The 16,820-nt window shown below is 41.1% G+C and overlaps 2 protein-coding genes across 2 annotated transcripts; one reads left to right on the top strand and one right to left on the bottom strand.

Annotated features, from left to right (window-relative positions):
• Positions 1 to 2,231: 2,231 nt before the first annotated feature.
• clpp (caseinolytic mitochondrial matrix peptidase proteolytic subunit) lies at positions 2,232 to 9,373 on the bottom strand. The gene is made up of 7 exons (XM_020106554.2): positions 9,231 to 9,373; positions 7,332 to 7,433; positions 5,749 to 5,820; positions 5,564 to 5,660; positions 4,606 to 4,793; positions 4,385 to 4,490; positions 2,232 to 3,052 (listed from the first exon to the last, which is right to left on the bottom strand). The coding sequence occupies exons 1-7, from the start codon at positions 9,240 to 9,242 to the stop codon at positions 2,823 to 2,825; spliced, it is 807 nt and encodes a 268-aa protein (XP_019962113.2). The 5' UTR covers positions 9,243 to 9,373; the 3' UTR covers positions 2,232 to 2,822.
• A 2,828-nt stretch (positions 9,374 to 12,201) lies between these two features.
• Positions 12,202 to 16,335, top strand: LOC109641950 (guanine nucleotide-binding protein G(I)/G(S)/G(O) subunit gamma-5). The gene is made up of 3 exons (XM_020106546.2): positions 12,202 to 12,454; positions 15,465 to 15,591; positions 15,779 to 16,335. The coding sequence occupies exons 1-2, from the start codon at positions 12,362 to 12,364 to the stop codon at positions 15,588 to 15,590; spliced, it is 219 nt and encodes a 72-aa protein (XP_019962105.1). The 5' UTR covers positions 12,202 to 12,361; the 3' UTR covers position 15,591; positions 15,779 to 16,335.
• The last annotated feature ends 485 nt before the right edge of the window (positions 16,336 to 16,820 follow it).

Here is a 16,820-nt window from a genome sequence, read left to right as displayed (position 1 = left end):
TATTCAATGTCTGTCACGCACACGTGAAGTGAGCGCTGTAATCTTCTGCTTTACATCTAAACTATGTTAATCAAAGGACCTGGTTTTTTTTCCACTGTTTAACCTCATGTGAAATTACTTTACAGATTTATATCACAAGGTTCAAATAAGTAGATTTACTGCAGACTCACTTTGTGAGTTATTGCAATAATTCCAATTGGCAACACTTTATATAAGGGAACACATATTAACTAGTTTCTTTAATAGCATGCATATTAGTAGCATATTGGCTCCTTATTAGTCATCATAAAACACTTATTATTGCCTTATTCTGTATGAGCTTATTCTACTACTACTACTAAGCCATTAACTAGCAGTGTTCCCTCAATAACCTAATTACTGCTTATTGATAGTAAGTAAGGAAGTTGTACATGAATTACAATCTTAATATGCTTTACTCAGTATGGGCCTTAGAAGGTGGTAGTTCCACAACCCTTCATAAATATGTTCTATTCACATGTAACAAAACATGTTAATAGTGTCCAATTGTCTAAAGTAAGTCTTTCTTACTCAGAACATGTTCCCCATTCTAAAGTGAGGTTTTGCTCATAACTAATTCACATGTAGTTTGACACTTATTAACTCACACAGGTTCCCTTTTCTAAAGTTGCCTCTTCTTCACACTTAGTAATTCATTATAGCACACAACTACTGCAAATAATGCTATTCTTAAGTGATGGGTTCCACCTTAAAAAAAAAAAAAAGGACTGCTGAGATGCACAGGTTCTAGAAGAACATAGTCAGCACAAGAAATATCTCCTTTATTAATGGACCGCCTCAGAGATTTTCAAACATGATCTATCATCTATCAAAGGTTCAGTGTGTAGACTTTTGATATATCTAGTGTTGAAGTTGCATGTTGCAGCTGAACACCTCTCACCTCACCCTCTCCTTCCAAACATGAAAAAGAACCTGTGGTAGCTTCAGTTGTCATAAAAACTCAAAAGGTGTTTAGTTTGTCCAGTCTGGACTAATGTAAAAAACATGGCGGCCTCCGTAGAGAGGACCCCCTCCATGTAAATATAAAGTATTTAAATATAAGGGGTCTTTTCTAGGGTAAAGAAAACTACAATTTAGATGAAATTAACTAGTGAAAACATCATGAGGATTATTCTACATTAAATGTCTGCCAATAGATCCCTTTCACCTAAATCTTACACACTGGACCTTTCAAATATTTTTTTTAAAGTTTCTTCAAGGCTAAGAACAAATGGACTACCTAAACTTCCTGTATCCTGTATTTCAGCTGACAGAGCTTTTTGGTGTGTAAAGGAGCACACAAATGTTCAACCAGTGTTACAAAACCTCACTTTAGAATGAGGAACATGTTTTGAGTAACAAAGACTTAATTTAAAGTTATTTGGACACTATTAACACTTGCAGTTTAGTTACATGTGAATAGAACATATTGATGAAGGGAGAATGACTATTCTTGTGGTACTACCACCTTATAATGCCCATACTGAGCAAAGCATTCTAAGATTGTAATTCATGTACAACAACTTCCTTAATTACTGTCAATAAGCAGTATGTAATAAGCAATGGCGTAGTAGTAGTAGTAGAATAAGCTCATACAGAATAAGGCATTAATAAGTGTTTTATAATGACTAATAAGGAGCCAATATGCTACTAATATGCATGCTAATAAAAAACTAGTTAATGTGTTCCCTAATATAAAGTGTTACCCAAATTTTATGTTTAGAGTCAAATCACAACAGACATTATTTCAAGGCATTTTAATAATAAGGTTGAGGCTTTAAAAATTATAGAGAAACCCAACAGTCCCCACAATGATCAGACACTGGCAACTGTTGAGAGAAACTCATTAACTGGAAGAAACCTCTAGAACCAGAATCACTGTGCAACCATCTGCCTCGACTGGATGAGAGGAGAGGAGAGGAATGAGGGAGGGAGAGTCTGCAGGATTTCATTTACTCAGGATTGTGACACAATAGTTAATTGGTAGTTATCACAATGTCACTTTATTTAGACTGACTTCTGCTGCTGAGTGAAAGTTTTGGTTTTAAACTCAACGAGCTGAGAATAACAACCCTAAGAAACATTTCATACCTCTGAGGTAAATCAATGTGTTCAACTCCTCACCGTGCATAAACAATCTGAAACTATAGCTGTTTTAATGCGCAGCCCCACCAAGAACTACTCTGGATAATAAACAGTCAATGTTTTGTGAATTGTGGTCAAAATTATCATTTATTACAAATATGAATAATCAAATACAGGTAATACAAGTTCCTCTGCACACTTTGCTGGACATGTCTGCAGCAAGGAGGTACAGAAAAAGATGGCTCCATATTCTTAACAGCCTTCCTCTTCCCCCAACAAACCCAGAGTGGAGTATCTTCTTAATCTCTTTTACTTTCCTTCAGCGATGCGTCATAAACAACAAGCATGTGGATGGATTCAATCCATCAGATGCACTCTCACATAGTGTGGGAATTAAAAAAACAAATTGTGGATTACTACTTTTAGTAGTAACTAAATTTATTTCATAGACCACATGTATCTACATCTCAAACAGTTAAAAACAAAACTGTCCAACAATGACTTCACTTCGTGTGAAGGTATGTTGCCTCCTGACAGTTGAAACCAACCTGGTGTTTCCACATGTGCAGACTGCATAGTGTTGTTACTGTGGGGGGGGGGGAGGAAGAGAGCAGCTACTTAAGATGACTATGGAGGATGGGCCTTGCTCTCGGGGAGCTGTCAGGCACTGAATCCTGAAGAAGTGCTTGCAGTAGTGCGACAGCTCTGCCACAGTGGGTTCATGGCTCAGGTTTGTATGAGGAGGGGGGGTTTGTCCCTGGGGATGCCTGCTCAGGAACTGGAGACTCTGGAGCTGGAGTGGAACTGGCTGCAGTGGCTGCTGGCTCTTTCTGCACCAGCTCAGGCTCATCCTGGCCGGCCTGGGGCGGGTGGACCAGGACCCGGTCTATTATACCGAAGTCCTGTGCCTCCATTGGACTCATGTAGCGATCCCTTTCCATCACACCCTCTAAGACACAGGAGAGAAACCAAACATCCCTTTATGACAGGCCCATTCCAACTGATCACTAGCTGCTACTGATACTGTCAGTGTACCCAGTGGAGATTACATTAGACCGAACATAAATATGGACGTGACTCCTCTTCATCCCATTATCCAGAAATGAACAAATACAAATCTGTGCGATAAGAATGACCTAAAACAACAGAGAGAAACTTTGATTTAACGTCTACTTGGACTTTTTAGTTCAGTCGATGTCCCATCTGCTAACATGGAGGAGGCATGGTTTATGACCTATACTGCAGCCAGACACCAGGGGGTGTTGGCTTCACTTTTAGGGAGGCTGAATGTCATTCATTTCAATATTGGTCTCTATGAGAAGGACAAGCAGCTCAGAGGTTACTGTGCCTGGTGCAATAATTCAGTAATAATAACTAAGTGAAGACTGAGTGTGGAGGTGCTGGTGGTGTTTTTGTTTTTAAGAACTTTCTGTTGAACTGTGTTGAGTTTTTTAAGTTAAGCAGGACCTGAAGTAGGTGCTTAATGAAGACTGACTCCTGATCAGCTCGTGGAAGGATTCACACTCTCCTCCTGTCTCTCTCTCTCTCTCTCTATATATATTTTTTGTTAGATTTAGTAGAGCGGAGGTAGGACTGGGACAAGACGAGCATTCCTCTTCATCTTCTTCCTCTCGTTTCAGACAGAAAATGAAACAATCTCTGTTTGTTAATGTTAGTGAATATTTATATTGCCATATACAGTATATATGTTTTGTGATTTTTTTCTTTCATAAGATACATTTTATTTTACCTTTTAAAAAAATGTTTGAACTGAACCAAACATATCACTCCATGCAGTGTGAGTAGTATTCTATTTTGCCTGAACTGGACTGAAAAAAGTGATGAAGATGTTGTCATTTTAAGTCAGATCACACAAAAGCCGTTTTCAGACATGTTCTGCTGAGGAACTTCGTAGAATTGGGTCAGGATTTTCTACAGTTTGCCTTTCGCACATGCACAACGCAGCGGGAGAGTCTGTGCACAGACACTTTCACAACAGCAACAAATCCTCCCCATTACTGAGGCGACAGCTGGTGCAGCAGGCAGAGGCAGGAAGTAGCGTATTAATTCCACTGTGGATATCAGGTTATTTGGCTTACAGCACATCGACGCCTCAGCTCTCATCATGACAAACTCTCTTGACATGGCATCACTATTTTACCCGGACATTTTAATTTTCCTTTTTGTTTGTTTTTTAAATTTTTGCGTCTATTGCATGTCACCCCCCCACCAATTCACTGTAGCTACCAATGGTTGTAGCTAAAGCGCTGAGAAAACCTACCAATGGTTTCCAGCAGCTGCCCTGTGTGTTTGGCATAGATAGTATTGATCTGCCTCTTCAGTTTCAGGATCTCTTCAGCCTGGATGGCAATATCTGTGGCCTGCCCCTGGAGACACAACATACTGGAAATATTACTTCTCCGATTCTGTGAAATAATCACTTCCACAATTTTGACAACTTTACTCCAGACTTGGTTTCAGATCAGATTTAATGGCGCTTACCCTGGCACCTCCTGAGGGCTGGTGCACCATGATACGGGCATTGGGCAGTGAATGTCTCATCCCTTTCGTTCCTGCTGCCAGGAGCAGGCTGCCCATGCTGGCCGCCTGGCCGACACACCAGGTGGAGATGGGATTAAGGATGTACTGCATGGTGTCGTAAATGGCCAGACCTGCTGTTACGACACCGCCTGGGAGGGGAGAGGAAAGATAAGAGAGGCTGAACAGCTCTGAAGGCTCATACTTGATTGGCAAATAGACTTTAATTGTATTGTAATACTGAGGATGATCAGGCTGTGGCTGAATGTTGAAATTAAAAAATAAACTGGATACGTACATGAAAACTTGAAAATAGAAAGTGAATGTTTCACTTTAATAATTCTATTTTTCTTTCCAATATTCCAAATATATAAAGATACTCACTGTCAGAAAAGAAATTATTTGATAAGCAGGAACCAGAATCAGTAATTTCGCTCGAGACATGTTGTTTCAGTTGTAGACATTTTGAAAGGCGTCAGATTCACCATGTAAATAATACATCTTAATACTGAAGCTATAAAAATAATGACACAGCATGAAATGATTGAGTAACATTTATGTTGTGACGTTGGCTACTGATCAATAAATTGTTTGTTAGGTGATTTGTAAAAAGTCAAAAAAAGGAGTTGTCATCTATGTATGTTTATTTATATGAATGGAGCAAGATATGTCTTATTATGTTATGTAAAATTAATAAATTGAAAAAAATAAACTAAACTAAACATACCTCTGCCGGGGCCCATCAGCCCCCTTATAAAACCACACAATTTAATTCACTAGATCCAAATTAGAATTTTGATCATTACCCAATTGCACACACTCATAAATATCAGTCAAGATCCACGAATTATTATCTGAGAAATCAAACTAAATGTCAAAAAACATCCTCACATGGATGGATCGGACAATGACCAGTTCTTACCAGGGCTGTTGATGTACATGTGGATGGGTTTGTTGTTGCTTTCTGACTGTAGGAAGAGCAGCTGGGCAATAACCAGACTTGCTACAGAATCATCAATCTGAGCAGAGGAGTGAGAGAACACGTAAACATGAGGTAACATCTACACTTCACTTTTAATTCATATCAACATTGAGGACGACACTTACAGGACCCATTAAACAAATGATTCTCTCCCTCAGGAGGCGAGAATAGATGTCATATGCTCGTTCTCCTCTCCCCTGCAAAAAACACAAGTCAAATCATAAATGACACAAAACCAAAATGCAACAAAACCACTTCATCTAGTGAGACAACAAAAAGCCTCATTTTGCAATCATACTGTGCTGTGTTGTGATTACTATGTTACTTTCCACACCACTGGAACTCAGTTTGTTCCAGACAGTAAACAGTCTCGCATAAAAATAACAGCGTACACACTGGAGACAGATTTTTAAACCTTGGAACCTTTCCCTGTGAGTGCGATCAAAGATTCACTAGGCAGCGGCAGAACTTGACATGTTTTTGTTTACAGCAAATCGCCGCCAGCTCTTATCACCGCAAACTCATGACACCGTCGTTGGTGGACAGCTCTGCGTTTTTATTCTGAGATATTTGTTGTCTTTTTTTTTTGTTTTCTTTTTTGCATCAACCACCCCGGACTCCCTCAAGGTGGATCTCCTGCCGTGTTCTCACTTTGGCTCTTCAGGACTTTCGCAGACTTTATACTAGGAGGCCAGACGGAGAAAGTTTGTAGAAAATCTGGAGGCTCTCACTTTGACATTTGCATTCACACATAGAGGCCTTGCATAAAAATATGCGGAGGATCTCCAGAGTTCAGTGCCTGTCTGAAAGCAGCTCTAGTTTCAGAGCCAAGTTTCTAGTCTCTGTAAGTTGTTTCTCATTGTGTTGCAAAATAAACTGCAACAATGGAAGACTGGATGGATAAGGATCCTTCTAAAAACGTACTGTGCACTTGTCCCTCTTGCATAAACTGTATCTAACTGTATGCCGTATGTACGATATATATGTTAATAAAGTATAAAATAAACAAGTTTTATTTCAACAGAAAATGGTAAGCGCTTTGTGACACTGTTTAATGACCGTTGTGTTGAGGGATAATGGTTTCTATCAACAGCCGTTAACAAACCTGGATATTTTTAATCCTGTATACTAATAGTTTGAGTATAACATCTTTTTTGTTTAAACCCTCCTTGCACTCAGATATCCTGCTGCTGCTTCTCTGCAAGTGTGACACTTCTGCTCTGGGATGTCTCTCAAACATTCCTAAACCAATAGAGTCAATAAGTCCTGCTCTCAAACTGAAAAACGTATATATGCAGATGACATTTACCTCAGGGCATATGCCATTAAACTTTATACACTAGAACCAAAGGAGTTCACATTCCTACTGTTATGATCTAAAGGGAAAGACTATGAATCACTGGACCAGTCACACAAAGTCTGCTGTTATAGGTGCTATAAATTCAGAACACTTTCAAAATTTGTTGATGTTTGTCTTTTTGAACTCTCAAATAATATGTCAGTTTCTCCACTTTACTATGTCCAAGATTATTCTATACGATTCTTCTAATGTAGGTGATAATTAATTTCGCCATTTTTAGTGATTGTTTTTTTGTTTTGTTTTTTTTAAACAAAATTTCCTTGTAGTGTAGTGGTATTAAAGTAGGTCTACTTAAGGAATTCTTTGGGCATGTGTTTGTATTGTACAGGATCAAGTCATTTCACTCACCGTCTGCTCTACAACTATAGGTATAAGAGGACTCCTCCATACAGGACTGTGGTGGATGGACCTGCTGTGTTTCAGTGTCAACCCTCCTAAGTGCAACACCCTCTGAAACACAGACAGACAGAAAAAACATGTTAGATTCAGCTATTGCAGCCCTTTCCCACAAGACAAAGAAACAAGCATCATAGTAATAACCTCACAAAAGCGAGAACTGTAAAACACAAACGACACAACACAAACATCCACAATCTCATGTTGTGATACTGGAATTTCACAAGGAACACCAGATCACAATGTCAGAGTTATAGTTCTATTTAAAGTCAAGCTGTATCTTATGTGCATCTTGCACATCAAGTGTGTGTCACACAACCATTTTGGTCCAATCTTACTGTAGTGAAAGGTGTATTTTAAGTACATATTTTATCTTATTGCTTATCTATTAATATATTTTGCAATTTCACTAGGTCTTTTGTCTAACTCTTTTCAACTATCTGCTGCTTGAACAAGATCCCCAACCTTTTACTTATTCTATTTTAAGTAGTTTGTTTCTCAGTGACCTTTGAAAGTGCAGTTGTGGCTCTCCCCTCATTTATTCACATGGGAGCCTGTTTAGTAGTTGAGTAAGTTGTGAAACTGAAAAAAACATAATAATAAAAAAATCATTGTATCATGATACAGGGCAACGGAACCAAGATACCCCAACTTTTTCAATCCAACAGATGTTTTTTTCCCATTTCATTTCATTATTTCCATTATAACATATAATCACAAAATTATTATACTATTACAAATTTTTTAACACCGTATAATTTTCACCGTAATCTAAAGAATATTACACCATTGTACTGTCCTCAAGCTGCATGTTTTTAAATACTTTTTACTTTATAAATGAATAAGAAATAAATAGAGGGTCTTATTCAAGCGGCATAAACAAGTCACATTTTTGTCGATCATGCATTAAGGAGATTTTGCAGGCGTCTTTAGTTTATTCTTCCATCTGTTGATATGGGCCTTGACTTTTTAATAATTACATCTGTGAGTAAAGTGCTTCCCTAAAGGAATCAGGTTATGTATCAGAAGTTCCGAACTTTAATCCGCCATTAGAACTTCAGCTTTAGATGTTGTATCCTAGATGTAACCTGTATCTCTGGATTGGCTCTCTGTCATTGGGAAATGTTATATAAACACAATTTTACCTTACACAACTCTCTGATTTGGAACAACAGATGTACTTAGATCAGGAGAACCTTTGTTTTATCGTGGACAGAGATATTTGATCTGTTTTGCATGTGATGGATCCAAGAGGGTAACCTCCATCTCTGGAATCAAAACAAAAACTAAATCCCCAACTGCACGTGTCACAGGTGAGCTTCCTGATGTTCCCAGCACATCGGCTCTTTCTCATCTTAGCAGTCAGCTACACCGCCGATCCAGAAGCCAGACATCCCACAGTCAGATGCAGGATGTCGAGTTTACTTCCGGTGAACATTTAGAGCTGTTAAACTCTCGTGGCTTCTCTGACGTCAGGTTACATATGCTTCACCCTGTGGCCATCGTGTGGGCTCCAGCAGGCAGTTAGCTAACACCGCGTCTGTGAGCATCACCACAACCAGAGAGGCCGCAGTGAATGAGTGTGTGTGTGACAGTCGGTGTCCTCAGAGGAGTCGGTGTCCTCAGAGGAGTCGGTGTCCTCAGAGGAGTCGGTGTCCTCAGAGGAGTCGGTGTCCTCAGAGGAGTCGGTGTCCTCAGGTGTGGAGCTGACATGAAGCAACGTTACACAAGCTACGAGCTAACACGGTCCACAGCACGACGACAGACCCGCAGCACTAACCAGCGACTTCACATAAAAGCTCGTGTGCACTGTGACACACTCTGGTTCAGTAATATGCTTCTAATACTCACACGTAACAGCATTTTGAAATCGTCTCCCCCCGTATGTGACCCCCAGCTCCTCCGGAAACGATCTCACTTTGACCTTTGAACCGTCTTCTTCTTCTTCACCTTCTTCATGGTGCATGGCTTCAGATTGACGTATGTAGCGCCATCTATCGAACAGCTGCACCTACTGTCTATGTCCCCATTAAAGGGAGAGTTGAAAAAAATGAAACTTCACTCATTATGTAGGTGGGTGAAGTGTCCGGGGTAAACAGTGCTGCAGCCAAATCCAACACAATTTAAGAAACTGGTGACCAATGTTAACAAAAACTACAGACAAAACATGAAATACCTCCACACTGATCTATTTATCTATCTATCTATCTATCTATCTATCTATCTATCTATCTATCTATCTATCTATCTATCTATTTCTACTTGTATAAAGTAAAATGTACATTTAAGTGTTGCTTAAATTTTATGTAATTAACATCCATCAATTAAACATCATTAAACATCAATGAGTGGGTGTTTTAATTTGAAGGTTTAGACCACAGTGTGCGTGTTAGCAACCAGGGACTGAAGGGAGGATGAGAGGGTGTTTTATTTTGAAGGTTTAGACCAGAATGAGCGTGTTAGCAGCCAGGGACTGAAGGGAGGATGAGAGGGTGTTTTATTTTGAAGGTTTAGACCAGAATGAGCGTGTTACCGCAGCCAGGGACTGAGGGGAGGATGAGAGGGTGTTTTATTTTGAAGGTTTAGACCAGAATGAGCATGTTACCGCAGCCAGGGACTGAGGGGAGGATGAGAGGGTGTTTTATTTTGAAGGTTTAGACCAGAGTGCGCGTGCTACCGCAGCCAGGGACTGAGGGGAGGATGAGAGGATGTTTTATTTTGAAGGTTTAGACCAGAGTGCGCGTGCTACCGCAGCCAGGGACTGAGGGGAGGATGAGAGGGTGTTTTATTTTGAAGGTTTAGACCAGAATGAGCATGTTACCGCAGCCAGGGACTGAGGGGAGGATGAGAGGGTGTTTTATTTTGAAGGTTTAGACCAGAGTGCGCGTGCTACCGCAGCCAGGGACTGAGGGGAGGATGAGAGGGTGTTTTATTTTGAAGGTTTAGACCAGAGTGCGCGTGCTACCGCAGCCAGGGACTGAGGGGAGGATGAGAGGGTGTTTTATTTTGAAGGTTTAGACCAGAGTGCGCGTGTTACCGCAGCCAGGGACTGAGGGGAGGATGAGAGGATGTTTTATTTTGAAGGTTTAGACCAGAGTGCGCGTGTTACCGCAGCCAGGGACTGAGGGGAGGATGAGAGGGTGTTTTATTTTGAAGGTTTAGACCAGAGTGCGCGTGCTACCGCAGCCAGGGACTGAGGGGAGGATGAGAGGGTGTTTTATTTTGAAGGTTTAGACCAGAGTGCGCATGTTACCGCAGCCAGGGACTGAGGGGAGGATGAGAGGGTGTTTTATTTTGAAGGTTTAGACCAGAGTGCGCGTGCTACCGCAGCCAGGGACTGAGGGGAGGATGAGAGGGTGTTTTATTTTGAAGGTTTAGACCAGAGTGCGCGTGCTACCGCAGCCAGGGACTGAGGGGAGGATGAGAGGGTGTTTTATTTTGAAGGTTTAGACCAGAGTGCGCGTGCTACCGCAGCCAGGGACTGAGGGGAGGATGAGAGGGTGTTTTATTTTGAAAGTTTAGACCAGAGTGCGCGTGTTACCGCAGCCAGGGACTGAGGGGAGGATGAGAGGGTGTTTTATTTTGAAGGTTTAGACCAGAGTGCGCGTGCTACCGCAGCCAGGGACTGAGGGGAGGATGAGAGGGTGTTTTATTTTGAAGGTTTAGACCAGAGTGCGCGTGTTACCGCAGCCAGGGACTGAGGGGAGGATGAGAGGATGTTTTATTTTGAAGGTTTAGACCAGAGTGCGAGTGTTACCGCAGCCAGGGACTGAGGGGAGGATGAGAGGGTGTTTTATTTTGAAGGTTTAGACCAGAGTGCGCGTGCTACCGCAGCCAGGGACTGAGGGGAGGATGAGAGGATGTTTTATTTTGAAGGTTTAGACCAGAGTGCGCGTGTTACCGCAGCCAGGGACTGAGGGGAGGATGAGAGGGTGTTTTATTTTGAAGGTTTAGACCAGAGTGCGCGTGCTACCGCAGCCAGGGACTGAGGGGAGGATGAGAGGGTGTTTTATTTTGAAGGTTTAGACCAGAGTGCGCGTGTTACCGCAGCCAGGGACTGAGGGGAGGATGAGAGGGTGTTTTATTTTGAAGGTTTAGACCAGAGTGCGCGTGCTACCGCAGCCAGGGACTGAGGGGAGGATGAGAGGGTGTTTTATTTTGAAGGTTTAGACCAGAGTGCGCGTGCTACCGCAGCCAGGGACTGAGGGGAGGATGAGAGGGTGTTTTATTTTGAAGGTTTAGACCAGAGTGCGCGTGCTACCGCAGCCAGGGACTGAGGGGAGGATGAGAGGGTGTTTTATTTTGAAGGTTTAGACCAGAGTGCGCGTGCTACCGCAGCCAGGGACTGAGGGGAGGATGAGAGGGTGTTTTATTTTGAAGGTTTAGACCAGAGTGCGCGTGCTACCGCAGCCAGGGACTGAGGGGAGGATGAGAGGATATTTTATTTTGAAGGTTTAGACCAGAGTGCGCATGCTACCGCAGCCAGGGACTGGGGGGAGGATGAGAGGGTGTTTTATTTTGAAGGTTTAGACCAGAGTGCGCGTGTTACCGCAGCCAGGGACTGAGGGGAGGATGAGAGGGTGTTTTATTTTGAAGGTTTAGACCAGAGTGCGCGTGCTACCGCAGCCAGGGACTGAGGGGAGGATGAGAGGGTGTTTTATTTTGAAGGTTTAGACCAGAGTGCGCGTGCTACCGCAGCCAGGGACTGAGGGGAGGATGAGAGGGTGTTTTATTTTGAAGGTTTAGACCAGAGTGCGCGTGCTACCGCAGCCAGGGACTGAGGGGAGGATGAGAGGGTGTTTTATTTTGAAGGTTTAGACCAGAGTGCGCGTGCTACCGCAGCCAGGGACTGAGGGGAGGATGAGAGGGTGTTTTATTTTGAAGGTTTAGACCAGAGTGCGCGTGCTACCGCAGCCAGGGACTGAGGGGAGGATGAGTGCGGCTGACGGCTCGATCACTCTCCCTGCTCTTCTGGCTCAGTCATGTCAAACAACAGCGCCCCTAACAGCAGTTTAGTCCTGGCCCAGAAGGCAGTGAAGCAGCTTCGTCTGGAGGCCAGTGTCAACAGGATAAAGGTTTGTCAGCACAACTCAACACTTCATCAAACTTTACATGCAACTCAACTCATGACTGCCTTTCACTGTCTATTCCCTTCTGTTCAAATGTCTCTCAGAAACTCACAGTGTCATCACAGCGTAACTGAAAGAATCCTTCAGTGCAGAAGACCATATTTTCTAATGGAAATATTTATACCGTAGCTTTTTTAATTTTGTATTCTTCTTGCAAGGAGTTTTCTAAAGTTACAGGAAATGTTGATATCATTTCACTATGCCTGAAATGTATTGTCTATTGTACAGTGCCCCTGTGATTTGATCCAATGAATGTAAAGGACAGGATTATCCCCCTTGTGAAGAAAAGCAGGGTCTCTGACTGTTTCAACAAACTGGCTGAAATTATTAACAGTCCCTTATTTCAACACAAGAAAACTTCACCCATTTCCTGGTGTGCAGTGAAATGGTGGTAAACAGACTTTTCCTCTCTGAGTGCAGCACAGTGATGGCTTTGTTGATTGTGCTGCTGCTGTGTGACTGCTGGGATTGTTGGGCGGCTGGCTTATTTTAGGACAAAAGTCAGACAAGTTTCAAGTGTGTGTGTGTGTGTGTGTGTGTGTGTGTATCTATAGTTATGAGGACAACCTTTGGTTCAGTGCCATCATTAAGAGAACATTTTATCCAGTCCTCGCAAATTTAAAGGGTTGTCTGAGGGTTGAGACTAGGGTTTTAAGGTTAGGGTTAGAATGAGGTTTAGGTTAGGGTTATGTATTTAGTAGTGATGGTTAAAGGGATAGTTCACACAAAAATTCACCCATTAACTAGGTAGGTGAAGTGTTTGAGTCCACAAAACATTTTTGAGTTTCAGGGGTAAACAGCGTTGCAGCCAAATCCAATCCAATTGAAGTAACTGCTGACTTCTTCAACAACAATAGAAAAAACATCAAATGCCTCCACACTGCTCCTGTGGTGTCATCCATGTGTCTGAAAGCCCAGACATTCAAATTCAACTTAAAACAAGATCATTGACACCATGTTTTTAGCCTAAATGTCTGCTGTTATCCTTCTCCGGATAACACAACACAAGCTCTCACCTCTATGTTCTTGCCCAAGGGGTACGTGATGACATCAACGACATTCATGGGGTGTGTTTGCATGAACGTGGCTCCAGGGTTGAGGATAACAGCGGACATTTAGTCTAAAAAACCCAGTGGTGTTGCGAGCAGCCACTTCAAACCCGAGTCTGTGACACTGACATTGAAGCTTCAGCCATTACTACAGTGTTATGCAAGTGGAGGTTTAAAGCAACAACCTATGGGGACAGTATTGTAGCAATTTTACTTGTGTGTAATTGTGTGTAGCGATGTGTAACTGTATCTCAAACCATGCATGTGTAATCAGATTTGAAAAACAGTCTGCAAATAGAGCCTTTGAAAATGTTAATGCAAACATGTCCTACCGGTTCAGTTTGTTCCATGTTTATTTTGTTTTGGGTTGGAGACATTGGGCGATATTTGTGTCTCATTGTTAGTTTTTGGCAGGCTGAATTTTGTTTCTACTAAAAACGTCTCTCAGAAATCTGATAAATAATTGCATTAGAGAAATATTTGAATAATTGAATTGACATAGAAAATCTGAGCACATTTTTTTCTTAAGCGAGTGCAATATCCTACTTGAAAAAGGGGAAGAAAGATGGCCTCTTTTCTTGCCATACTTCAGCACACAATTGCACAATGTTTTACACATTTACAATCTGATAACACACATGGATTAAGATATAGTCACACAACTCTAGGCACATGCACACAAATAATTTTGCTACAATACTGGCCGCATAACAATTTTTCTCATTTTCATATAACGTCTGTCATACATTACAGCTGAGGCATGACCTCAGAGTGATTCTATGTAACTTGAGATAAGAGATAACACAAGCCTCCTCTTACTCAATAAAACACACACTTTGCTCAAGTCAGTCCACTCAGAGGTTTTACTGCTACAGCTTTACTTTTCATCTAATGACCAGTAGCTTATGATTGCTAATGCTAGCCAGTGTTAGCAAACATTACTTATATATATCTTTGAAATTTAAAGTATCTTCTCTACTTGTGATATAGTTACACTATACATTTGAGCTTTCAAAATCCATCGTCCCATAACTGTCACTCAAAAAAAGTGAGATAACCATCAAAGTTATTTTATATTTTGGTTACACCCCCAGATTCTGTTATAGAGTGACAATGTATAGTATGTATTGATTCCAAGCAGTCGACAACACTAAGTATAACATCCAGGTACGTCAGCTCCCAGACACTAAATGAGGAGTTAAGAGGTTTCCAACACGTTGCAACCGATCTTTGCACTTCTGCAAGTACAGCTAATTGTTCTTTTTTTTTTTTAAGATTTATTTTTATTAAAAAAAGTTCTTACAGAATGTTTATGGTGTATAGCAAATATCCACAGTTTGTTCTATTGAAAGTCTTATTTTACAAAAGGAAAATACACAAATGTATAACCTTACAGACACACCGTAGTCCAGCTAATTGTTCTTGTTTTTTAGTTAAAGTAAGACCCAGATTTCTCCATTCATTCAGAATGAGTGGGACAGGAGAACAGAGCAGTGTGAATTCAAACAGCTTGAGGGGTTAGAGGCAAAAGTCAGAATTCAGACACCGGGTGCTACCAATTGCTTTCAAGGGACAGGAATTATTAATGCACCTATTTTCTGATGGTATTGTTCTGAAGTACTAAATGTAACTAAATGTGCACACAAACAACAAAGCAGTATCTGTGTCTTAATGTGTATATATATATGTAATATTTTGTATATAATATTTATTGTTGGTGTTTTCTTCTCTCCATATTTGGCAGTGATTATGTTTGTACATATGGTAGAATGCCACACACTATATTTGTTAGGATTCACATAATAATTCTCAGCAATTATGTTGTATTACTGCTGCTGTATTTGTTTTTGACTTGCTTTATCATATTTTATTATAATTATGATCCTGATATATTATACATTCTGCAGGTTTCTCAGGCCGCTGCAGAACTGAAGAACTTCTGTTTGCAAAATGCCCACAAAGACCCTCTCCTGACTGGGGTGCCCTCCAGTGATAACCCTTTCAGGCCTCCCAAGTCATGTGTCCTCCTCTGAGGTGAGTGTTCCTCTACTCTCTTTGCCTGAAGTGGGCAGTTTTTTTTATATCATAAAATTATTTTCTACCCTGCTGCTGTGATACTTTTTCTACTGTGCTTCTTGCAGCTGCTGAACAATGAACGTGTTGTGCTTTTGGAGCACAAGACACAGCCCTTAAAGCAAAAATCTATTTCTTATCTTTTTAGGACTGTGAAGAAGTGAAAAAAACACTCTAACAGATGCCTGATCATTCTGATGTGGATTTCCGTCATGTGCCCCACTGCCTCTGAAGATAAAGAAGACAAGACCATGCACACACTCACTCGCGCAAACACACACAGAAACATTTTGTAATGCATTGTACCAAATCTGTTAAGATTTATGTGTCTGTACATTTATAAAGCAATTTACTTTTCATGGTACACTATGATAACATGTGCTTTAGTTCATACAAGTCAACCATGCTCTCTAAAACAATGTGCAATTTTATGATTCACCTTTAAAAGTTACCATGTTTGCCATCTGTGACTTGAAGGTGTATTTGACATGAATGTTGTATCTTAGTTTTGAACAAATACCAACTGTTTTACCAAACCAAACTTCACTGATGTAAACAACAGAGAAACAGGGTTAAATGACACTTATGTCTCTGACTTTCTGATATAAGTAGCACATAAATCATCTCTTAAATCTGACAAGTTGAAGAACTCTACCAATCAAATGCTGTACACTGGGAAGTAGAATAAACTGAAACAGACTGAGAGTATGAGTTATTTTCTCTTAACAGAAAACCTAGATTACTGTTATTGATATAACAATGTGACGCTACTAAACTTGCCAACTGTTGATCCATCGGTCAGAAGGATCAGACACACCCACACACTTGTCTGTCTATAGTTGTGAGGACACTCATTGACATCATGCATTCCCAGCCCCTTACCCTAACCTTAAACATCACAAATAAATGCCCTTACCCAAACCTAAAACCAAGCCTTAACCCTGAAACAACCCTCTGAATTTTAGATTACATTACATGTCCTTTAGCTGACGCTTTTATCCAAAGCGAATTCCAATTAGTGCATTCAGCATCTATGAGGGGGCCATTCAGGGTTCAACTTCTTGCCCAAGGACACTTCGGCATGGGCTGGGATTTGAGTCACTGACCCAGAAGGTTGGAGGTGACCGCTCTTCCCCTCAGCCACAACCCCCCTCCTTCATGAGGACGAGCCAAAATATCCTCACAATGAT

The sequence above is a fragment of the Paralichthys olivaceus genome, chromosome 5 (assembly GCF_024713975.1).
Source record: "Paralichthys olivaceus isolate ysfri-2021 chromosome 5, ASM2471397v2, whole genome shotgun sequence".
In the NCBI taxonomy this organism is placed as follows: Eukaryota; Metazoa; Chordata; class Actinopteri; order Pleuronectiformes; family Paralichthyidae; genus Paralichthys; species Paralichthys olivaceus.
This window is presented reverse-complemented; position numbering and strand designations above follow the sequence as displayed.